General features: G+C 48.0%; 3 protein-coding genes across 5 annotated transcripts; all 3 read right to left on the bottom strand.

Moving 5' to 3' along the window:
- Positions 1-5,660: 5,660 nt before the first annotated feature.
- On the bottom strand, positions 5,661-9,802 carry LOC135825374 (uncharacterized). Its single transcript, XM_065338110.1, has 2 exons — positions 9,634-9,802; positions 5,661-8,346 (listed from the first exon to the last, which is right to left on the bottom strand). Exon 2 carries the CDS (start codon positions 8,314-8,316, stop codon positions 6,262-6,264), a length of 2,055 nt encoding a protein of 684 aa, XP_065194182.1. The 5' UTR covers positions 8,317-8,346; positions 9,634-9,802; the 3' UTR covers positions 5,661-6,261.
- A 586-nt stretch (positions 9,803-10,388) lies between these two features.
- On the bottom strand, positions 10,389-19,490 carry LOC135824983 (uncharacterized). 3 transcript variants are annotated; one of them, XM_065337721.1, is made up of 2 exons: positions 19,318-19,490; positions 10,389-13,096 (listed from the first exon to the last, which is right to left on the bottom strand). In XM_065337721.1, the coding sequence occupies exon 2, from the start codon at positions 13,064-13,066 to the stop codon at positions 11,387-11,389; it is 1,680 nt and encodes a 559-aa protein (XP_065193793.1). In that variant the 5' UTR covers positions 13,067-13,096; positions 19,318-19,490; the 3' UTR covers positions 10,389-11,386. The 3 variants fall into 3 exon arrangements, with proteins under 3 accessions (XP_065193793.1, XP_065193792.1, XP_065193791.1); XM_065337720.1 differs by lacking the exon at positions 19,318-19,490 and adding an exon at positions 14,599-14,758; XM_065337719.1 differs by lacking the exon at positions 10,389-13,096 and adding an exon at positions 15,582-18,036 and having other exon boundaries at positions 19,318-19,488.
- Positions 19,491-20,072: 582 nt separating this feature from the next.
- On the bottom strand, positions 20,073-24,345 carry LOC135824534 (uncharacterized). Its single transcript, XM_065337270.1, has 2 exons — positions 24,201-24,345; positions 20,073-22,667 (listed from the first exon to the last, which is right to left on the bottom strand). The coding sequence occupies exon 2, from the start codon at positions 22,508-22,510 to the stop codon at positions 21,356-21,358; it is 1,155 nt and encodes a 384-aa protein (XP_065193342.1). The 5' UTR covers positions 22,511-22,667; positions 24,201-24,345; the 3' UTR covers positions 20,073-21,355.
- Between the last annotated feature and the right edge of the window lie 823 nt (positions 24,346-25,168).

Genomic DNA, 25,168 nt, shown 5'->3' with positions numbered 1-25,168 from the left:
TATATGACGGTATCGTTTTCTGTATAACGATTTCTATTTTAACGACAGATTTCTCCTCGTTAAACTCGTTAGAGTTAGCACTTCGTTATTATATAATATGACTTTTACAGTAAGTAGTTTCACGCTGTGTAGACTGACACGCTGCAGAGAACGAGGCTAGTAAATTGCTGTTGTTGTACACGCTACTTATAGTGAGAATCTAAACAGGAACCAGCCCAGTGGTAATAGACCACCCATTGGGAATTTTTTTATAGGATAGTGTGGGACAGTAGAGATACGAAGAAGAACGAAAGTGAAGATTGGTTTGCCTTCATGAAGCTGACGATTAATTTGACCTTACTTTTCGTTGGTTGTCGACATGAAATGGCCGAAATTGACAGCACAGGCGTATCATAAAAATCCTAGCTACATATTGGCGAGAACCAGTTTGTACATGCACCATTATGCTAATGCGCACAGTGAGCACATGGACAAAATACAGCTGTACACAACCGGTTCATTTGGTGTGATTTGATTTCGCATTGGTTTCTTGTGAGCATTCTGGTAAAGTGAGCTTGTTGTGGCTCTCAGCACCAGCAGCTACGAGAGACTCATAGAGAGAAAGAGAAGAGCAAAGGAAAGACTTTCCTAAACAAACAAGGATACGCTGAAATGAGTAACTGCTTTCGAAGTTCGACGGAGGGGAGAAGAAAGGATAAAGGACACATGGATACGCGGATATTAGGTGCGTGCTTTCCCTATACACGTACATGTACATGTAGCTGCATCTAATGTTTGGCATTTAAGTGGCCTTTGTAATAATAATAATAGTTACAGTTCGCATGTCACTCATAGAAGGATCCATGTGCTTGACGCATCTGACTATGCAATCCAGGCAGAAGAGCCAACAAAAGGCATCTCAATATTGATAGAACATATCGCAGTAAGAACAACTACGCAAATGCAGCACATTTTTTACACAGGCATCAGCCATATTTCTTGTCTAGAGCCAGTTCAAAACACTAAGAAATATCAATATTGGCGTGGGGTGGGTGAAAAAAGTTCAAAAAAATGCAAAAGTGACTAGCTACCACTCAACTCTAGCCATTGGCGGACTATGCTCGGCCAATCGTCAATTATGCTTTTGATTATGCCACAATTATGCCAACAAATATGCTGAATTATGCTGAATTACGCTCGGTTCCACTATGTATTCACGCTGTACATAGAGGATTGAGAAACCACGCATACACACACGGCCATGCCCTAAGCATGATTTTTGTCTAAACCGAAAGATTATGCCGACCTTACACGTTGGAATCCGGATATTATACCGTAGCATAATATTTTGACGAAATCCCAAGATTATGCCAAATATAATGCCGGCATAATCCGCCAAGGGCTAACTATAACTACAGGTGGAAAATATTTTTTTGTTTTTTTAGCTATACCAAGCCTCTTTTAGAGACGAAAACCAAATTAAAACGCAATAACAATGGATTAAAATGCACTGGAGAAGAAATCAGGAAAATGCATGTGTAAAATAGAATTTGAGAAATTGAGAAATAATTGGTGTCCTCGTCCTAGTTTCTTTTTGTTCTCCACATGTTTTCGAGTAGGGCTGTGTTAAAGTAAAAAAATGCGCCCGACAACCACAATGTACGCACTAGGCTTTCAACAGCTGGTAGTGGTACAACCCTAGAGAACGAGAAAGTGAAAACGAGCTCAACGCGCGCGCGCGTGTGTGTGTGTGTGTGTGTGTGTGCGTGTTTTTTTACTACCTATGTCCTTATACTCAGGTCGAAAGCAATAATGAATGACAGGGGTACGGAGACTAGGACAAACGTGACAACGTGTGCAGATACATGATAGCCCTTTCCCAAAGGTGCTCTTTTAATTCGCACTTAGTGCTTTTCGTGTCCCTCAAAATATGCTGAAAAAGTGCTCTTTTTTCAGTGAAAACAGGCAAAAAGTGCTCTTTTTTCAGTGAAGCATAGCCATGATACATGTTCAGATACAAATGTATAAACCCAAGCTGAGAAATGAATACGCACTCTTCCATTTATGGGCCCACGAAAGGCAAAACAGGAAGTAAAGTTCAAAAAACCCACTTTTTACAGCATTGTGTACACCGGGTACAAGCTTCACCTACTAACTTGTTGCCCCAAAAAAGCGGCGTGCCAAGGCCCATCGAGCACTCGGAAACTGTGATCGCATGCATGAGCAAACAGATTTAGCACTTTTTAAGCAAAAAAAGCTAAAAAAGGGCGATATTCACCAAAAACGCAATGAAGGGCGAAAGAAAGGGGCTTTTCCAAAAAGGGCGAAAAAGGGCGAAAAAAGGGCGAGCACCTTTGGGAAAGGGCTACATGCCGAGCCTACTTTATCAGTCCCTCTTTCATTGCTCTGGCGACACTGTCTGGCATGTCGCTCCGAAAGAGTGCCCGCCAGAGCTGAATCACATGGTCGGCGAGCCGCTGTCGAAGTCTGTTGGCCAGCACCACTTCCGTCCGCCAACATGTCCTGGTGAGATATGCAGAACGAAACATGTTGGCTGGGTTAGCCTCGTAGCGTGATCTCGTCGTCAACGTGCGTGCCTTCCGTTGTGGTAATAACATACGAGCAGCCTTGATAGAATGGCTCGAAATGCTGCTGCTACCGCCGCTCTTCGATAGCGTGGACAATGTGGACTTGATTGTGCGCTCCATGATGACATCTCGTCGATCGCCGTATCCGCCGCAAGCGCGAAGCGTGGTGTGCACCACTATGACGTCACGTTGCAGACTAGTGACGTCCTTGTCAGACAGGAAAGGCATATCCGGGACGCCTTGTCTTAGACCTGCGGATGCTAATTCCGAAGCGTGAGATTTGGGGCCCCAGGATCGCTCATAGCTCTGTAACACGTCTCGTCTTCTGCTGCTGCTTCGTCGATTTGGACGACAATTGCGTTGAACACCAGCTGCAATAGACTGTGCCTTGCTCACGTGACCTATCACGCGCTTTACGATCTTAATAGCGGCACAACACGGCACGCCAGCCACTGGGAATGCTATTGATCCGACCGTGCAGCACACCAGAGACACAACCGTCGACGCATGCTTTAAGCCGGTCGCAATTTTGCGGCCTGTCTTGCTGGCCATCGCCGTCAGTACGCCCGCGCCGCCCTTCTTTAGACCCTTCACAAACGTGCGCCATGCCGCCTTTCCACCGCTGTGTAGTTTCCGTCCCACTGCCTTCAGGCGCTGGAAGATACGACTGGCTAATCCTCTACGTGACCGTCGGTGTGGCGTTGATGGCCTCGTCTCAGTCGAGGACACCATCGTGGCTGCGTTGACATGGCCTTCGCCGTGGTGTCGAATGCCATCAGGTGGCGAGACCACGTGATCGTCCTTTCTTCCAAGCACAGCTAGCGTGATAATCAGCAGAACCAATGCATTGATGGTGAGACGATGCATTCTGAGGGCGCTGCAGAAGACCGATCCTATGCAACAGTGTGCTCTTCGGACGAGATGAAGCAGTCAGCCCCCGATCACTTTCTGTCACAGTGGACGTAGACATCCACTATCTAGAATACATTATCATGAAGACGTATCTGCTGACCGCAACAACACAACGCAAGATTGACGGGATGGAGGTCGCTTCGTGTGTCGATCGGAGCTGAGGGCCACAACTCGCGCTTTGCCCGCCAGTGGACCAGCACCCCCGGATCACCACTACATGTACTCGGCAGAGGCAATAACTCGCAGCGGATTTCTTCCGGAAGAACGCTGTGTTACACTGTGTTGGGCAACGATGTGCTGAGCCTGGTACAGATCAGAATAGAGCTCGCACCGAGTGAAGGACGAGCAAGGAAAAGAGGTTGGGGAGACAAATGGGACAATTTGATTGCAATACTGGGAGGGTTACCTATGCAATCATGCTGCCTGGCCTGCATGGTAAGAATGCGAGAATCTGAAAAGCACTCGACATGTTAAATACCACTACTGTTCATGCACTCTACTAGCACACTGCGATGGAACTCACTTATTTCGTTCTCCGAAAAGATGACTCATAGCCTTGCTTAGTACGTACACTGTCCAGAGTACGTGTGATATTGACGTCATGACCCATACTGAAGTATGTTGGGATAAGAAACACCTCGGATACTAAGTCCATCTAAACCTTCCCGATGCCCCCAGGGTATGTCATACCAGCGTTCCGCTGTAGCGTGCCTTGCATACTACAGTGCTTGCAACTGAAATCCGACCAACGAGCCGTGCGCTCACATCGCAAAGACCCCACACGGGATAGCAAAACTACGAAAATAGAGACCGCTAGAATGTGAATGCACCGCTAAGCGGTCGGATTTCAGTTGCCAACACTGTGGTAACCATTGCTTGCATACACTGTATATGCTACAGTGTAAATGTACATGCTACAGTGTATATGCGCATACTGCAGTGTACATGTATATGCGCATACTGCAGTGTAATATGCGCATGCTATTGAAATAAAGACGTAGACTCCCTCGATGTGGGGAATCCATAAACGCAACTACAAGATTGTTGTTCTTCGCACGGCTAGTCAAGCATGTCCAGGTTACTCAAGCATGTCCTGGTTACTTCCGGACTCCGCTCACTGGCTCGCTTCAGGCGTGAGGGCGTGAAGGGCGGATTGCGCGTGCTGCGAGTCTGCAAACCAGCATTCAGGTAGCCAAGTCGTGTGCCGATGACCACACTGACTTCAAACCTGGTAATACAGAGATCACATGTCAAACATCCTAAGAATTGGTGTATTCTATAACGCATCCATATCGTGTTATCTATCCAACAAGGCTAGGCTTACATCAATCACATTACACTCCACGTATACATGCAGCTGCAATCAATGCCAAGATTTGCATCACGAGGGTGAGCAGCAGCTTTCGGCCTGTTGATCAACAATAAAATTAGTTCCACCTCCATATAAGCGCATGTGGCGGTGGTGGTAGTGGTGATGGAACGAGGTGCATCGCAAAAACAAATCTACGGTTCCGGTGAGACTCAGGTAACTAACTGGGCTCTCCGCATCCGCACGATCGCCATCGCCTAGCTTCTAGGATGAAGATGCAGATGCAGCTCCTAAAGCGGTGAGAGGTGAGTAGATCAGATCCACCAAAATGGAAAATCCCATTCGCTGCATCCATGCATCATACAAGCAAACAAACGAATGCCCTTCAACCTGCCCTTCGATCTTTGAACGTACGTGATTCAAAAACAATTCACGGTTCGCGTTCGCGTCAGACCCGGCTAGAGGTCGAGTTTTCAACATCCGTAGGAATGCCACCACCATTCAAGGATCAAGGCGCAGATGCAGCTCCTAAAGCAGTGGGAGCTGAGTAGATCAGCTTACCAGCAAGTGGTCAAAGACCGAAAATCCCATTCACTGCACCCATGTTTTCCTCGTGCCAGGCCACGAGTCCCCAAATTAACTGTGGGTCGCAGCACGGCTGGCAAAAATCCTTCCGCTTCCAAGCAGGACTTGGACCTGGTACCCTGTTTCTCAATCATGGTTTTAGAACATCCCACAATGCCTGCCTGTACGTACATGAGCGTATCTTCAATAATCCCGAAGCAATGGATATCATCATCTTAATCCACACTCTGCACCACATGTACTCCCTAGCCGACCTCGCTCACCACAACCGCACCACAGCCCCAAAGTTGAAGAAGACAATTGCGGTCATTCCTTCACAATGCTCATTGCGTCATACAGATGTTATCAGTGAACTGATGGTAGCGGGAGTACAAGTAGTGAAAGGCGAGAGCTTACGAATAGCGCTCTTTTACTCAATCTCTGAACAACAACAACAACATGCTGTTACAAACCCTGCTAGGTCTCCTCAGCAGAGCTTGGAATCACTGGCAAAACCGATCGCAATGAAGTCTACTGAAAAACAAAGCATTCTTAGACAGGATCCAAACGCTAAAGTCAGAGTGCTCTAACTGCGATAAACAAAGCGAGCTTTGCACTACAAGGGTAGGTTTTCACGCTAACTACAATGTAGATTTTATTTTTATTTTTTATTAGAGAGAGAAAGTTCGTTGAGGTGCTAACATCACAAGCATCCAGGAAGTTTGAACGCAAAACGGGCGCAAATAATATGAAGGCAGGCCATGGAACAGCTTCTTGTACATCTGGTGTCCTGCTCCGCAACATCATGTGCCAAAAGGAGTGATCTGATAGGCTTGGAAGTCACTGGGACCGAGGCGATTCAACCAGAAATTTGGGCGTCCTTCCCAAGGGCAGGACCGGTTCGGGTAACTAGTAATACCTGATTGCCTGTGGGAAAGTAGTGGATTGAAGACCACGGGTGAGGTCGACCATGAGCTCGCTTAGCTGGTGAAGAGCTGACAGCTGCAGGGATGCACACCATACTCCTGATGGTCGTTGCGCACCAACTCTGCATGCTCCTCCTGCAACTGCAGTCGAGGCGGAACAGAGAGGAAGTCGTTGACGACGTGTTTGGCATAGTTTGTCCTGAGGATAAGGCTTCCTTACGCGGCCATACGTGAAGCGTCGAGGCGGCTGTTGCACGCTAACCATATCTCGCATTGAGTAAAGCGTGGAATTGGCCGCTGTGACGGCATTTGGGAAACGGTGGCTGATGACTTGGTGCGCGATTGGTTTCCGGTAGATGCCCGACTGGCAGGTTGTTTGCAGGCTTGCCATGGAGCAGACCACGTCTTGTAGGCGATCTACTAAGCTGATCATATGAGGTGTAGGGTAGGTGACAGATGGCATTGGATAACGGCCATTGTTTGCGTAGTACACGTTCGAGTACATGTAGGTAGGACTACGACGGTGTTGATCGTCACTAACCAGTGGTTTGGCTATTCGCTGTGCGAGCCGAAGCCCGTTGAGGACCTGCTTGCCCACCTTGGCGCCCTTGCAGCATGACGGGCCGTAAACAGGCACTGCCATTCCCACCGTGCAGCACAGCCCACCGACCACGTTTACTACTTTCCCCATCTTGTCCAGCACTTTGATGAATTTCTCGTTCAGTAGCGTCTTCCTCACTGCCTTTGCCAGGCGTTTGGGGATGAACTTTTTGGCGGCCTTGCTGACAAGCCTACCAGCTCCTTTAGCGACGAGCGAACCGATTCCTTTGGCAATCAGGCCACCTGCTCCTTTCGTTGCTCCAGAGATGACCTTGCCAACGCTCTTCCGCAGGCCCTTGGTTGTCTTGGAGATGATACGGCCGATGCCTTTAGTGGAAATTCCTTTGGTGAGCTTTCCAAGTCCTTTCGAGGTTCCTTTGGCAAGCCGCCCTATCCCCTTTCCGGTGCCCTTGCTTGCTCGTCCGATGCCCTTAGTAACTTCCTTGGTCGTCCTTGCAACAGTTCGTACCACACGCCTGCCAATGCGACCTGTTAGCTGGGCTGCACCCTTGGTTGTCCTGGCAACAGTCCGCAACAGACGCCTGCCAATGCGACCTGTTAGTCGCGCTGCACCCTTTCTTGTCCTCGCAACAGTCCGTAACACATGCCTGCCAATGCGACCTGTTAGGCGGGCTGCGCCCTTGGTCGTCCTGGCAACAGTCCGTAACACACGCCTGCCGAGGCGATCTGTTAGCCGGGCTGCACCCTTGGTCGTCCTGGCAACAGTCCGAAACACACGCCTGCCAATGCGACCTGTTAGCCGGGCTGCACCCTTGGTCGTCCTGGCAACAGTCCGAAACACACGCCTGCCAATGCGACCTGTTAGCCGAGCTGCACCCTTGGTCGTCCTGGCAGCAGTCCGTAACACACGCCTGCCAATGCGACCTGTCAACCTGGCTGCACCCTTGGTCGTCCTAGCAACAGTCTTCACCACGCCCCTTCCGATGCGCTTGGTTCCTCTGACGATGCCCTTGGTCGCTCTAGACACCTTTCGCTTGACGCCGCGCACAATGCTACTCACGCCCCACACAGCCCCAGGTGATCGTTCAGTACGAAAGCGATGGAGGCCTTCAAGCTCCTCCAGATCATCACGTGACCAGTCTTCAGCGTCGTCCTCATCCCGCCCATCACTTGCGAAGTAGTCATTATCACCAGTGTCACCCACCTCATCAGCGCCCGTATCATCCATGTCATCCGCATCAAGCAGGACCGCCTGATCGTCCATGACCTCCTGATCGTCCATGATATCATCCTCGTCGAGCATACCGTCATCAGTGTCAAGCATGACATCATCATAATCATGTCCTGCATTGTAATTGATGAACGTGGCGGTGGCAGAAGGACCAGCAGCAGCTGACTGGGTAGTCACTGTAACCATGCCCATGAAGGTGCAGATCAGCAGGGTGCGTACTGCAGCAGACAAGGTCGCACGGGCCATAGTGACGTGGTCCTCTATTGCGTAGAGAGCCTGTACAGTGAGAAGATTGCAAACGAGCACACACTCGGTCTGGAGGACTTTACTAAAATGAATGATGTGTGAAACTGTGGATGTTATTCTCTGAAAATCCGCGTGTGAGAGAATCAGACCAAGGCAAAGATATTCTAAACTACTCACATCGTACGGTGATGGTGTGGTTGATTTTGGCTCCAACATGTTCTGTTTCTCTACTTTGATCATACTCATCCTGTACAGGACAATGCACTCAGCATGTAGTCTATTCTTATTATCCATCATTATTCCTATTATTAGTTTTGATAACCGCAATCAATAAGACAATCTGAATCGACTTTTGTGTATACTTTATTCATGCAATGTAAAATGGTTATTGTCTCCTCGCCGTTTGTTTAAATTATTATTATGCTTTTTCTCTTTTGTTCAAAAACGCTGGATATTGTCAATGATAAATAGGGTAAATGTGGCGCTGAGGCTCTCGGCCAGCTGATTAGCCATGCTTCACAGATTCCTCTGAGGCTGCGGGTATCAGAAGGAGCAATGAAGATTGGCATGCGATCATGGCTAGTACAAAAAGACTAGAAAGGACTACTAGTAAGTTGGCCAGTTGGTTGGAATGGTTTTGACGACATTTGCTCCATGTAACACATACTGCACAATCCCAGTCCAAGTACAGTACACGTACATGTGTGCAGTGCGCTATGCACTGTCAGCGTGACGTCAGAATAAGTCTCTACTTTCTAGTACTGGTAGCACAGATCCGAATTTGAATTCAACAACATGTAAATGTACTGCACTAGGTTTTTGGTGGTTGTCCAATGGAGGCCAAAAGGGACTCGACCAAAGCAATGATTATGTCGAATTTCCTGGAACCCTCGAGCTAGCTGGGGATCGAGTGACGGGCGCGGGCGGGCTTTGCAATGCACGCCGCCATGAACCATTCCGGTGGGCAAACAAGCAAAAACCATTCCGGTGGCTTGACCTATTGGACTGGCTCGGCCACCTCTGCAGTCATGGTGTCGGAGCTCGCTATGGCCAACACTTTAGCATGCATGTGGACTGCAACGCAGAGTATTGATCGATTTATGCGCATCCCTATGGCTACACACAGCACTATACTAGTAATGCCTAAACATAATAATTATTGTCCGAGTTCAGTCCACAAAAGTAATGGCACAAAAGTAATTGCAACCCTACTTAAATTTCATTGAAAAGCTTCTGCTGGTGTACCTAATTAATTTCACCACGCGTGAGCACTCAAGCAAAGACCACAACACCTCAGACTTTACAGGGCCGGCTTACCCGTTTTAGTATGTTGGTGGATAGCACGGTATCTGTTCGTGGGACGTTGCCCTAGACTCCTGTACGAAAGCAAAGCCGAAAGGGTTCCTGTCTTCCACGGGCGCCACCTTCGAGACACCCACACCGTCAACTTCGGGCGTAAAATGACTCCGTCTTTGATGGCACGCGCCGGGTTTTGTTGACTTTGCTACATGACTCCTCCGGTGCTAGCTGCTACACGGCTAGAGAGTGACCCCGCGATTCAAACGGCTCGCTATCGAGCTGCACAGCGAAGTTCTAGCGAAAAGGCGAAAGAGTGTTCTGCAGACGTGAAAATTAGTTGTGAGGTAGTCGCTCATTACGTGCATGTAACGTGGAAATCACACTTCCATTGTTTAGCTTCGCTCCACTGAAGCTCACAGTTTGTTCTTTACACCGCATTTTGCATATTCATTGCCGCCTCGGTGCAGGGCACGGATTGCATGATCGCCACCGCCTTCTAGGATGAAGGTGCAGATGCAGCTCCTAAAGCGATGGGAGGTGAGTAGATCAGACGCACTACCAAAGTGTCAAAGATTGAAAATCCCATTCACTGCACCCATGCATCGTACAAGCAGACAAACGAATGCCCTTTGACCTGCCCTTCGATCTTTGAACGCATATGTACATGATTGTATCTTCAATCATCCCGAAGCAATGGATATCATCATCTTAATCCACACTCTGCATCACATGTACTCTCTAGCCGACCTCGCTCACCACATCAACACCACGGCTCAAAGTTAAAGAAGACATTTGCGGTCATTCATTCACAATGCTCATTGGGTCATACAGATTTGATCAGTGAACTAATGGTTGCGGGAGTACTGAAAGGCGAGAGCTTGCGAATAGCACTCTTTTACTCAATCTCTGAACATGAACAGCTGTTTAAACCTTGCTAGGTCTCCTCAGCAGGGCTCAAAGTTACTGGCAAAACCGATCGCAATGAAGTTGGTTGGGTGGTATAATTATTTTATTTTACTTCACCAGAATGAACAGGCACTGCTGTCTTCTTGCATGGACAAGTGGATTGTCTGTGTGTCTGTGTGTCTGTGTGAGTGGTGTGTGTTGGACATGTTGATTGTCCAAGCTCTCACAAAAAAAGACGAAGAAAGGAAAGAAATATTACATGAGAGTGTGAAGCATGCAATGAAGTCTACTGAAAAACAAAGCAATCTTAGACTGAATTCCAACTCTAACGCCAGAGTGATCTAACTACGATAAACAAACCACACTATAAAAAAATAAAAAAACATAAAACTCCCAATATGCAGTTTTTGTCTTTGCCGGGCAGCTGTGATCATTGTAAAAAAAGAAAAAAAAAAGCGATCTTTGCACTAAAATGCTTCCCCGCTAATTGGATTGAGAGAGAACACATTCGTTGAGTTGCTAACATCACAAGCATGAAGAGGGTTTGAACGCAAAATGGGCAACAATTAACATGAAGCTAGGCCATGAAACAGCTTCTTGTACAGCTGGTGTCCTGTTCCGCAATGTCATGTGCCGAAATGAGTGATATGACAGGCTTCGACGTAAGTGTTACTGAGGCGATTCACCCAGAATCGTGGGCATTCTGCCCAAGGGCAAGACCGGATCGGGTAACAAGTACTAACAAATGAGTGATATTATACTTCGAAGTACTCAGTATAAATTATAGGCTTCGAAGTCAGTGGGGCCGAGGCGATTCACCCAGAATTTTGGGCGTTCTGCCCAATGGCAGGACCGGTTCGGGTAACTAGTAATACCTGATTGCCTGTGGGAAAGTAGTGGATTGCAGAGCACGGGTGAGGTCGACCATGAGCTCGCTTAGCTGGTGAAGTGCTGACAGCTGCAGGGATGTACACCATACTCCTGATGGTCGTTGCGCACCAACTCTGCATGCTCCTCCGGCAACTGCAGTCGAGGCGGAACAGAGAGGAAGTCGTTGACGACGTGTTTGGCATAGTGTGTCCTCAGGCGAAGGCTTCCTTACGCGGCTATACGTGAAGCGTCGAGGCGGCTGTTGCACGCTAACCATATCTCGCATTGAGTAAAGCGTGGAATTGGCCGCCGTGACGGCATTTGGGAAACGGTGGCTGATGACTTGGTGCGCGATTGGTTTCCGGTAGATGCCCGACTGGCAGGTTGTTTGCAGGCTTGCCATGGAGCAGACCACGTCTTGTAGGCGATCTACTAAGCTGATCATATGAGGTGTAGGGTAGGTGACAGATGGCATTGGATAACGGCCATTGTTTGCGTAGTACACGTATGAGTACATGTAGGGAGGACTACGACGGTGTTCATCTTCACTAACCAGTGGTTTGGCTATTCGCTGTGCGAGCCGAAGCCCGTTGAGGACCTGCTTGCCCACCTTGGTGCCCGCGCAGCATGACGGGCCGTAAACAGGCACTGCCATTCCCACCGTGCAGCACAGCCCACCGACCACGTTTACTACTTTCCCCATCTTGTCCAGCACTTTGATGAATTTCTCGTTCAGTAGCATTTTCCTCACTGCCTTTGCCAGGCGTTTGGGGATGAACTTCTTGGCGGCCTTGCTGACAAGCCTACCAGCTCCTTTAGCGACGAGCGAACCGATTCCTTTGCGAATCAGGCCACCTGCTCCTTTCGTTGCTCCAGAGATGACCTTGCGAACGCCCTTCCGCAGGCCCTTGGTTGTCTTGGAGATGATACGGCCGATGCCTTTAGTGGAAATTCCTTTGGTGAGCTTTCCAAGTCCTTTGGAGGTTGCTTTGGCAAGCCGCCCTATCCCCTTTCCAATGCCCTTGCTTGCTCGTCCGATGCCCTTGCTTGCTCGTCCGATGCCCTTAGCAACTCCCTTAGCCGTCCTGGAAACAGTCCTCACCACGCCTTTTGTAACACGACCTGTTAACCTGGCTGCACCCTTGGTCGTCCTAGCAACAGTCTTCACCACGCCCTTTGCGATGCGCTTGGTTCCTCTGACGATGCCCTTGGTCGCTTTAGACACCTTTCGCTTGACGCCGCGCACAATGCGCCTGACGCCCCACCCAGCCACAGGTGATCGTTCAGTACGGAGGCGATCATGGCCTTCAAGCACCTCCAGATCATCACGTGACCAGTCTTCAGCGTCGTCTTCATCCCGCCCATCATGTGCGAAGTAGTCATTATCATCAGTGTCACCCATCTCATCAGCGTCCGTATCATCCATGTGATCAGCATCAAGCAGGACCTCCTGATCGTCCATGACCTCCTGATCGTCCATGACATCATCCTCGTCGAGCATACCGTCATCATTGTGAAGCATGACATCATCATAATCATGTCCTGCATTGTAATTGATGAACGTGGCGGTGGCAGAAGGACCAGCAGCAGCTGACTGGGTTGTCACTGTAACCATGCCCATGAAGGTGCAGATCAGCAGGGCGGATACTGCAGCAGACAAGGTCGCACGGGCCATGATGACGTGGTCCTCTATTCCGTAGAGAGCCTGTACAGTGAGAAGATTGCAAACGAGCACACACTCGGTCTGGAGGACTTTACTAAAATGAATGATGTGTGAAACTGTGGATGTTATTCTCTGAAAATCCGCGTGTGAGAGAATCAGACCAAGGCAAAGATATTCTAAACTACTCACATCGTACGGTGATGGTGTGGTTGATTTTGGCTCCAACATGTTCTGTTTCTCTACTTTGATCATACTCATCCTGTACAGGACAATGCACTCAGCATGTAGTCTATTCTTATTATCCATCATTATTCCTATTATTAGTTTTGATAACCGCAATCAATAAGACAATCTAAATTGACTTTTGTCTATACTTTATTCATGCAATGAAAAATGGTTATTGTCTCCTCGCCGTTTGTTTAAATTATTATTATGCTTTTTCTCTTTTGTTCACAAACGCTGGATATTGTCAATGATAAATAGGGTAAATGTGGCGCTGAGGCCCTCGGCCAGCTGATTAGCCATGCTTCACAGATTACTCTCAGGCTGTGGGTATCAGAAGGAGCAATGAAGATTGGCATGCGATCATGACTAGTACAAAAAGAGGAGAGAAAGGACTGCTAGTAAGTTGGCCAGTTGGTTCTAATGGTTTTGGCGACATTTGCTCCATGTAACACATACTGCACAATCCCAGTCCAAGTGCAGTACACGTACATGTGTGCAGTGCGCTATGCACTGTCAGCGTGACGTCAGAATAAGTCTCTACTTTCTAGTACTGGTAGCACAGATCCGAATTTGACTTCAACAACATGTAAATGCACTGCACTAGGTTTTAGTGGTTGTCCAATGGAGGCAAAAAGGGACTCGACCAAAGCAATGATTATGTCAACTTCCCTGGAACCCTCGAACTAGCTGGGGATCGAGTGACGGGCGAGCTTTGCAATGCACGCCGCCATGAACCATTCCGGTGGGCAAACAAGCAAAAACCATTCCGGTGGCTTGACCTATCGGACTGGCGCCGCCACCTCCGCAGTCATGGTGTCGGAGCTCGCTATGGCCAACACTTTAGCATGCATTGTGGACTGCAACGCAGAGTATTGATCGATTGATGCGCAGCTAGCCCTAAGGGTACACACAGCACTATACGAGTAATGCCTAAACATAATAATTATTGTCCGAGTTCAGTCCACAAAAGTAATTGCAACCCTACTTAAAATTCACTGGCAAGGTTCTGCTGGTGTACATAATTACAGAGGCAATATGCTTTGGTTCTGCAAGAGTGGTCAATGCCTGATTCAGGGAGAGTGAAATAGCCTGTCCCTGTATACATTCACGCGATTACTCCTCTCGCTATCGTATTATCACACCTCTCTCCACTTAGATATACCGGCGCTGCCTCCTATTCCATTATCGTTGTCTGATGCTGAAACTCTGAGTCACAACGGAATTGATGTGCCAAGGTTTTCGTTGTGTGCCTTGGTGTACATAATTAATCTCACTTAAGCAAAGTCCCGAAAACCTCAGACTATACAGGGCCGGCTTACCCTTTCTAGTATGTTGGTGGATAGCACGGTATCTGTTCGTGGGACGTTGCCCTAGACTCCTGCACGAAAGCAAAGCCGAAAGGGTTCCTGTCTTCCACGGGCGCCACCTTCGAGACACCCACACCATCAACTTCGGGCGTACAATGACACACTGTCTTTGATGGCACACGCCGGGTTTTATTGACTTTGCTACATGACTCCTCCGGTGCCAGCTGCTACACGGCTAGAGAGCGACCCCGTAAATCAAACGGCTCGCTATCGAACTGCACAGCGAAGTTCTAGCGAAAAAGGCGAAAGTGTGTTCTGCAGACGTGAAATTGTGAGGCAGTAGCTCATTACCGGTGCGTACATGTGCATGTAGGGTGGAACTCACACTTCGAATGGTTAGCATCACACCACTGAAGCTCACAGTTTGTTCATTACACCGCATTTTGCATATTCATTGCCGCCTCGGTGCAGGGTACGGATTGCATGATCGCCACCGCCTTCTAGGATGAAGGTGCAGATGCAACTCCTAAAGCGATGGGAGGTGAGTAGATCAGACGCACGACCAAAGTGTCAAAGATTGAAAATCCCATTCACTGCACCCATGCATCGCACAAGCAGACAAACGAATGCCCTTTGACCTGCCCTTCGATCTTTTAACGCATATGTACATGATTGTATCTTCAATCATCCCGAAGCAATGGATATCATCATCTTAATCCACACTCTGCATCACAAGTACTCTCTAGCCGACCTCGCTCACCACATCAACACCACGGCTCAAAGTTGAAGAAGACATTTGCGGTCATTCATTCACAATGCTCATTGGGTCATACAGATTTGAGCAGTGAACTAATGGTTGCGGGAGTACTTAAAGGCGAGAGCTTGCGAATAGCACTCTTTTACTCAATCTCTGAACAGGAACAGCTGTTCAAACCTTGCTAGGTCTCCTCAGCAGGGCTCAAAGTTACTGGCAAAACCGATCACAATGAAGTTGGTTGGGTGGTATAATTATTTTATTTTACTTCACCAGAATGAACAGGCACTGCTGTCTTCTTGCATGGACAAGTGGATTGTCTGTGTGTCTGTGTGAGTGGTGTGTGTTGGACATGTTGATTGTCCAAGCTCTCACAAAAAAAGACGAAGAAAGGAAAGAAATATTACATGAGAGTGTGAAGCAAGCAATGAAGTCTACTGAAAACAAAGCAATCTTAGACTGAATTCCAACTCTAACGCCAGAGTGATCTAACTACGATAAACAAACCACACTATAAAAAAATAAAAAAACATAAAACTCCCAATATGCAGTTTTTGTCTTTGCCGGGCAGCTGTGATCATTGTAAAAAAAGAAAAAAAAAAGCGATCTTTGCACTAAAATTCTTCCCCGCTAATTGGATTGAGAGAGAACACATTCGTTGAGTTGCTAACATCACAAGCATGAAGAGGGTTTGAACGCAAAATGGGCAACAATTAACATGAAGCTAGGCCATGAAACAGCTTCTTGTACAGCTGGTGTCCTGTTCCGCAATGTCATGTGCCGAAATGAGTGATATGACAGGCTTCGACGTAAGTGTTACTGAGGCGATTCACCCAGAATCGTGGGCGTTCTGCCCAAGGGCAAGACCGGATCGGGTAACAAGTAATAACAAATGAGTGATATTATAGGCTTCGAAGTCAGTGGGACCGAGGCGATTCACCCCGAATTTTGGGCGTTCTGCCCAAGGGCAGGACCGGTTCGGATAACTAGTAATACCTGATTGCCTGTGGGAAAGTAGTGGATTGCAGAGCACGGGTGAGGTCGACCATGAGCTCGCTTAGCTGGTGAAGTGCTGACAGCTGCAGGGATGCACACCATACTCCTGATGGTCGTTGCGCACCAACTCTGCATGCTCCTCCTGCAACTGCAGTCGAGGCGGAACAGAGAGGAAGTCGTTGACGACGTGTTTGGCATAGTTTGTCCTGAGGCGAAGGCTTCCTTACGCGGCCATACGTGAAGCGTCGAGGCGGCTGTTGCACGCTAACCATATCTCGCATTGAGTAAAGCGTGGAATTGGCCGCTGTGACGGCATTTGGGAAACGGTGGCTGATGACTTGGTGCGCGATTGGTTTCCGGTAGATGCCCGACTGGCAGGTTGTTTGCAGGCTTGCCATGGAGCAGACCACGTCTTGTAGGCGATCTACTAAGCTGATCATATGAGGTGTAGGGTAGGTGACAGATGGCATTGGATAACGGCCATTGTTTGCGTAGGACACGTACAAGTACATGTAGGGAGGACTACGACGGTGTTCATCTTCACTAACCAGTGGTTTGGCTATTCGCTGTGCGAGCCGAAGCCCGTTGAGGACCTGCTGGCCCACCTTGATGCCCGCGCAGCATGACGCGCCGTAAACAGGCACTGCCATTCCCACCGTGCAGCACAGCCCACCGACCACGTTTACTACTTTCCCCATCTTGTCCAGCACTTTGGTGAATTTCTCGTTCAGTAGCGTCTTCCTCACTGCCTTTGCCAGGCGTTTGGGGATGAACTTCTTGGCGGCCTTGCTGACAAGCCTACCAGCTCCTTTAGCGACGAGCGAACCGATTCCTTTGCGAATCAGGCCACCTGCTCCTTTCGTTGCACCAGAGATGACCTTGCGAACGCCCTTCCGCAGGCCCTTGGTTGTCTTGGAGATGATACGGCCGATGCCTTTAGTGGAAATTCCTTTGGTGAGCTTTCCAAGTCCTTTGGAGGTTCCTTTGGCAAGCCGCCCTATCCCCTTTCCAATGCCCTTGCTTGCTCGTCCGATGCCCTTGCTTGCTCGTCCGATGCCCTTAGCAACTCCCTTAGCCGTCCTGGAAACAGTCCTCACCACGCCTTTTGTAACACGACCTGTTAACCTGACTGCACCCTTGGTCGTCCTAGCAACAGTCTTCACCACGCCCTTTGCGATGCGCTTGGTTCCTCTGACGATGCCCTTGGTCGCTTTAGACACCTTTCGCTTGACGCCGCGCACAATGCGCCTGACGCCCCACCCAGCCACAGGTGATCGTTCAGTACGGAGGCGATCATGGCCTTCAAGCACCTCCAGATCATCACGTGACCAGTCTTCAGCGTCGTCTTCATCCCGCCCCTCACGTGCGAAGTAGTCATTATCACCAGTGTCACCCATCTCATCAGCGTCCGTATCATCCATGTGATCAGCATCAAGCAGGACCTCCTGATCGTCCATGACCTCCTGATCGTCCATGATATCATCCTCGTCGAGCATACCGTCATCAGTGTCAAGCATGACATCATCATAATCATGTCCTGCATTGTAATTGATGAACGTGGCGGTGGCAGAAGGACCAGCAGCAACTGATTGGGTAGTCACTGTAACCATGCCCATGAAGGTGCAGATCAGCAGGGCAGATACTGCAGCAGACAAGGTCGCACGGGCCATGATGACGTGGTCCTCTATTCCGTAGAGAGCCTGTACAGTGAGAAGATTGCAAACGAGCACACACTCGGTCTGGAGGACTTTACTAAAATGAATGATGTGTGAAACTGTGGATGTTATTCTCTGAAAATCCGCGTGTGAGAGAATCAGACCAAGGCAAAGATATTCTAAACTACTCACATCGTACGGTGATGGTGTGGTTGATTTTGGCTCCAACATGTTCTGTTTCTCTACTTTGATCATACTCATCCTGTACAGGACAATGCACTCAGCATGTAGTCTATTCTTATTATCCATCATTATTCCTATTATTAGTTTTGATAACCGCAATCAATAAGACAATCTGAATCGACTTTTGTGTATACTTTATTCATGCAATGTAAAATGGTTATTGTCTCCTCGCCGTTTGTTTAAATTATTATTATGCTTTTTCTCTTTTGTTCAAAAACGCTGGATATTGTCAATGATAAATAGGGTAAATGTGGCGCTGAGGCCCTCGGCCAGCTGATTAGCCATGCTTCACAGATTCCTCTGAGGCTGCGGGTATCAGAAGGAGCAATGAAGATTGGCATGCGATCATGGCTAGTACAAAAAGACTAGAAAGGACTACTAGTAAGTTGGCCAGTTGGTTGGAATGGTTTTGGCGACATTTGCTCCATGTAACGCATACTGCACAATCCTAGTCCAAGTACAGTACACGTACATGTGTGCAGTGCGCTATGCACTGTCAGCGTGACGTCAGAATAAGTCTCTACTTTCTAGTACTGGTAGCACAGATCCGAATTTGAATTCAACAACATGTAAATGTACTGCACTAGGTTTTTGGTGGTTGTCCAATGGAGGCCAAAAGGGACTCGACCAAAGCAATGATTATGTCGAATTTCCTGGAACCCTCGAGCTAGCTGGGGATCGAGTGACGGGCGGGCTTTGCAATGCACGCCGCCATGAACCATTCCGGTGGGCAAACAAGCAAAAACCATTCCGGTGGCTTGACCTATTGGACTGGCTCCGCCACCTCTGCAGTCATGGTGTCGGAGCTCGCTATGGCCAACACTTTAGCATGCATGTGGACTGCAACGCAGAGTATTGATCGATTTATGCGCATCCCTATGGCTACACACAGCACTATACTAGTAATGCCTAAACATAATAATTATTGTCCGAGTTCAGTCCACAAAAGTAATGGCACAAAAGTAATTGCAACACTACTTAAATTTCATTGAAAAGCTTCTGCTGGTGTACCTAATTAATTTCACCACGCGTGAGCACTCAAGCAAAGACCACAACACCTCAGACTTTACAGGGCCGGCTTACCCGTTTTAGTATGTTGGTGGATAGCACGGTATCTGTTCGTGGGACGTTGCCCTAGACTCCTGTACGAAAGCAAAGCCGAAAGGGTTCCTGTCTTCCACGGGCGCCACCTTCGAGACACCCACACCGTCAACTTCGGGCGTAAAATGACTCCGTCTTTGATGGCACGCGCCGGGTTTTGTTGACTTTGCTACATGACTCCTCCGGTGCTAGCTGCTACACGGCTAGAGAGTGACCCCGCGATTCAAACGGCTCGCTATCGAGCTGCACAGCGAAGTTCTAGCGAAAAGGCGAAAGAGTGTTCTGCAGACGTGAAAATTAGTTGTGAGGTAGTCGCTCATTACGTGCATGTAACGTGGAAATCACACTTCCATTGTTTAGCTTCGCTCCACTGAAGCTCACAGTTTGTTCTTTACACCGCATTTTGCATATTCATTGCCGCCTCGGTGCAGGGTACGGATTGCATGATCGCCACCGCCTTCTAGGATGAAGGTGCAGATGCAGCTCCTAAAGCGATGGGAGGTGAGTAGATCAGACGCACTACCAAAGTGTCAAAGATTGAAAATCCCATTCACTTCACCCATGCATCGTACAAGCAGACAAACGAATGCCCTTTGACCTGCCCTTCGATCTTTGAACGCATATGTACATGATTGTATCTTCAATCATCCCGAAGCAATGGATATCATCATCTTAATCCACACTCTGCATCACATGTACTCTCTAGCCGACCTCGCTCACCACATCAACACCACGGCTCAAAGTTAAAGAAGACATTTGCGGTCATTCATTCACAATGCTCATTGGGTCATACAGATTTGATCAGTGAACTAATGGTTGCGGGAGTACTGAAAGGCGAGAGCTTGCGAATAGCACTCTTTTACTCAATCTCTGAACATGAACAGCTGTTTAAACCTTGCTAGGTCTCCTCAGCAGGGCTCAAAGTTACTGGCAAAACCGATCGCAATGAAGTTGGTTGGGTGGTATAATTATTTTATTTTACTTCACCAGAATGAACAGGCACTGCTGTCTTCTTGCATGGACAAGTGGATTGTCTGTGTGTCTGTGTGTCTGTGTGAGTGGTGTGTCAAAAAGTATTCTTTCTAGACCAAAGAGTGGTATATTTGATAACATTTAATAACGATAGAAATTTTTACGATACTTCTCCAGACGTTTCGTTGTTCTGAACAACATCGTCAGTGGATAAAGAATCTTCTTCTTCTTTATCCACTGACGATGTTGTTCAGAACAACGAAACGTCTGGAGAAGTATCGTAAAAATTTCTATCGTTATTAAATGTTATCAAATATACCACTCTTTGGTCTAGAAAGAATACTTTTTGATATTACAATGAGAGTGAATAATCAACGGCTTGTCCACCAACTCTTTGAGTGGTGTGTGTTGGACATGTTGATTGTCCAAGCTCTCACAAAAAAAGACGAAGAAAGGAAAGAAATATTACATGAGAGTGTGAAGCATGCAATGAAGTCTACTGAAAAACAAAGCAATCTTAGACTGAATTCCAACTCTAACGCCAGAGTGATCTAACTACGATAAACAAACCACACTATAAAAAAATAAAAAACATAAAACTCCCAATATGCAGTTTTTGTCTTTGCCGGGCAGCTGTGATCATTGTAAAAAAAGAAAAAAAAAAGCGATCTTTGCACTAAAATGCTTCCCCGCTAATTGGATTGAGAGAGAACACATTCGTTGAGTTGCTAACATCACAAGCATGAAGAGGGTTTGAACGCAAAATGGGCAACAATTAACATGAAGCTAGGCCATGAAACAGCTTCTTGTACAGCTGGTGTCCTGTTCCGCAATGTCATGTGCCGAAATGAGTGATATGACAGGCTTCGACGTAAGTGTTACTCAGGCGATTCACCCAGAATCGTGGGCGTTCTGCCCAAGGGCAAGACCGGATCGGGTAACAAGTAATAACAAATGAGTGATATTATAGGCTTCGAAGTCAGTGGGACCGAGGCGATTCACCCCGAATTTTGGGCGTTCTGCCCAAGGGCAGGACCGGTTCGGGTAACTAGTAATACCTGATTGCCTGTGGGAAAGTAGTGGATTGCAGAGCACGGGTGAGGTCGACCATGAGCTCGCTTAGCTGGTGAAGTGCTGACAGCTGCAGGGATGCACACCATACTCCTGATGGTCGTTGCGCACCAACTCTGCATGCTCCTCCTGCAACTGCAGTCGAGGTGGAACAGAGAGGAAGTCGTTGACGACGTGTTTGGCATAGTTTGTCCTGAGGCGAAGGCTTCCTTACGCGGCCATACGTGAAGCGTCGAGGCGGCTGTTGCACGCTAACCATATCTCGCACTGAGTAAAGCGTGGAATTGGCCGCTGTGACGGCATTTGGGAAATGGTGGCTGATGACTTGGTGCGCGATTGGTTTCCGGTAGATGCCTGACTGGCAGGTTGTTTGCAGGCTTGCCATGGAGCAGACCACGTCTTGTAGGCGATCTACTAAGCTGATCATATGAGGTGTAGGGTAGGTGACAGATGGCATTGGATAACGGCCATTGTTTGCGTAGTACACGTACAAGTACATGTAGGGAGGACTACGACGGTGTTCATCTTCACTAACCAGTGGTTTGGCTATTCGCTGTGCGAGCCTAAGCCCGTTGAGGACCTGCTTGCCCACCTTGGCGCCCTTGCAGCATGACACGCCGTATACAGGCACTGCCATTCCCACCGTGCAGCACAGCCCACCGACCACGTTTACTACTTTCCCCATCTTGTCCACCACCTTGATGAATTTCTCGTTCAGTAGCGTCTTCCTCACTGCCTTTGCCAGGCGTTTGGGGATGAACTTCTTGGCGGCCTTGCTGACAAGCCTACCAGCTCCTTTAGCGACGAGCGAACCGATTCCTTTGGCAATCAGGCCACCTGCTCCTTTCGTTGCTCCAGAGATGACCTTGCGAACGCCCTTCCGCAGGCCCTTGGTTGTCTTGGAGATGATACGGCCGATGCCTTTAGTGGAAATTCCTTTGGTGAGCTTTCCAAGTCCTTTGGAGGTTCCTTTGGCAAGCCGCCCTATCATCAGCGTCCGTATCATCCATGTGATCAGCATCAAGCAGGACCTCCTGATCGTCCATGACCTCCTGATCGTCCATGATATCATCCTCGTCGAGCATACCGTCATCAATGTCAAGCATGACATCATCATAATCATGTCCTGCATTGTAATTGATGAACGTGGCGGTGGCAGAAGGACCAGCAGCAGCTGACTGGGTTGTCACTGTAACCATGCCCATGAAGGTGCAGATCAGCAGGGCGCATACTGCAGCAGACAAGGTCGCACGGGCCATAGTGACGTGATCCCCTATTCCATAGAGAGCCTGTACAGTGAGAAGATTGCAAACAAGCACACCCTTGGTCTGAAGGACTTTACTAAAATTAAGGATGTGTGAAACTGTGGATGTTATTCTCTGAAAATCCGCCTGTGAGAGAATCAGACCAAGGCAAGTATAATTTAAACTACTCAAATCGTCAAGTGGTGGTGTGGGTGATTTTGGCTCCAACATGTTCTGTTTCTCTACTTTGATCAAACTCATCCTGTACAGGACAATGTACTTAGGATGCAGTCTATTATTATCCATCATTATTACTATTATTAATTTTGATAACCACAATCAATAAGACAAGCTGAATCGACTTTTGTCTACACTTTATTCATGCAATGTAAAATGGGTATTGTCTCCTCGCCGTTTGTTTAAATTATTATTATGCTTTTCTCTTTTGTTCGCAAACGCCGGATATTGCCAATGAAGATAGGGTAAATGTGGCGCTGAGGCCCTTGGCCAGCTGATTAGCCATGCTTCACAGATTCCTCTGAGGCTGTGGGTATCAGAAGGAGCAATGAAGATTGGCATGCGATCATGACTAGTACAAAAAGAGGAGAGAAAGGACCACTAGTAAGTTGGCCAGTTGGTTCTAATGGTTTTGACGACATTAGCTCCATGTAACACATACTGCACAATCCCAGTCCAAGTACAGTACACGTACATGTGTGCAGTGCGCTATGCACTGTCAGCGTGACGTCAGACTATGTCTCTACTTTCTAGTAGTACTGGTAGCACAGATCCGATTTTGAATTCAACAACATGTAAATGTACTGCACTAGGTTTTTGGTGGTTGTCCAATGGAGGCCAAAAGGGACTCGACCAAAGCAATGATTATGTCGAATTTCCTGGAACCCTCGAACTAGCTGGGGATCGAGTGACGGGCGGGCTTTGCAATGCACGCCGCCATGAACCATTCCGGTGGGCAAACAAGCAAAAACCATTCCCGTGGCTTGACCTATCGGACTGGCTCCGCCACCTTCGCAGTCATGGTGTCGGAGCTCGCTATGGCCAACACTTTAGCATGCATTGTGGACTGCAACGCAGAGTATTGATCGATTGATGCGCATCCCTATGGCTACACACAGCACTACACCAGTAATGCGTAAACATCATAATAATAATATTATTATTGTCCGAGTTCAGTCCACAAAAGAAATGGCAACACTACTTAAAATTCACTGACAAGCTTCTGCTGGTGTACATAATTACAGAGGCAATATGCTTTGGTTCTGCAAGAGTGCTCAATGCCTGATTCAGGCAGAGTGAAATAGCCTGTCCCTGTATACATTCACGCGATTACTCCTCTCGCTATCGTATTATCACACCTCTCTTCACTTAGATATACTAGCGCTGCCTCCTATTCCATTATCGTTGTCTGATGATTGGTTCAGCCATGAAACTCTGAGAAACAACGGAATTAATTTCCCAAGGTTTTCATTGAGTGCCTTGGTGTACATAATTAATCTCACCACGCATGAGCACTCAAGCAAATAACCCAAACCCTCAGACTATACAGGGCCGGCTTACCCTTTCTAGTATGTTGGTGGATAGCACGGTATCTGTTCGTGGGACGTTGCCCTAGACTCCTGTATGAAAGCAAAGCCGAAAGGGTTCCTGTCTTCCACGGGCGCCACCTTCGAGACACCCACACCGTCAACTTCGGGCGTAAAATGACTCCGTCTTTGATGGCACGCGCCGGGTTTTGTTGACTTTGCTACATGACTCCTCCGGTGCTAGCTGCTACACGGCTAGAGATCGACCCCGTAAATCAAACGGCTGGCTATCACAACTGCACAGCGAAGTTCTAGCGAAAAAGGCGAAAGTGTGTTCTGCAGACGCGAAATTGTGAGGCAGTAGTTCATTACGTACATGTACATGTAGCGTGCCACTCACACTTCCAATGGTTAGCTAGCATCGCACCACTGAAGCTCACAGTTTGTTCATTACACCGCATTTTGCATATTCATTGCCGCCTCGGTGCATGGTACGGATTGCATTGTTGTTTGGTGCCGATCGCTGTTCCCGTGTATGGATAAAAAGTTTAAACAACTGCAGCGTGACCTGAACAGCCTGGTCGTAAATTTCATAATATTATGGCATTCAATTGACAGTAACTTTGGTGTATCTCAATAGATTTGAGTAATTTTTCTACCACACACTCCTGCCACTATCCTGGCCCTCTGGACATGATTTAAAAGTTCTTGCGCCTCACTGACAGGCTTTCCAGGCCGGAAAAACTCAACATTCCGGCATAGTGCCACGGTGTGCGAGTCACCCAGGAGCCAAAAAATGCATTTACAATTTTTTCACATTTTCTTGCCCATTCTGTCCGTGCGCGGGATCCAAACCTAAAAATGTCCAGAAGCAGCCATGGGTGGTGGGAAAGGGCCCCTCAACGTGGCCCTGGAATCTGTCACAACGGCAGGAGTGAGCGTTTTCTCACAGACTCCCACAGGCCCAAGTCAATATTTGATTTTTTTTAGGTTTGGGGCGTG

The sequence above is a fragment of the Sycon ciliatum genome, chromosome 9 (assembly GCF_964019385.1).
Source record: "Sycon ciliatum chromosome 9, ocSycCili1.1, whole genome shotgun sequence".
Lineage (NCBI taxonomy): Eukaryota > Metazoa > Porifera > Calcarea > Leucosolenida > Sycettidae > Sycon > Sycon ciliatum.
Note: the sequence above shows the minus strand (reverse complement) of the source record. Positions and strands in the feature narration are given on the sequence as shown.

Coding starts and splice junctions, on each gene's coding strand:
- LOC135824534 (XM_065337270.1), bottom strand. CDS start 22,510: ATGCAGGACATGATTATGATGATGTCATGCTTGACATTGATGACGGTA.
- LOC135824983 (XM_065337721.1), bottom strand. CDS start 13,066: ATGGCCCGTGCGACCTTGTCTGCTGCAGTATCCGCCCTGCTGATCTGC.
- LOC135825374 (XM_065338110.1), bottom strand. CDS start 8,316: ATGGCCCGTGCGACCTTGTCTGCTGCAGTACGCACCCTGCTGATCTGC.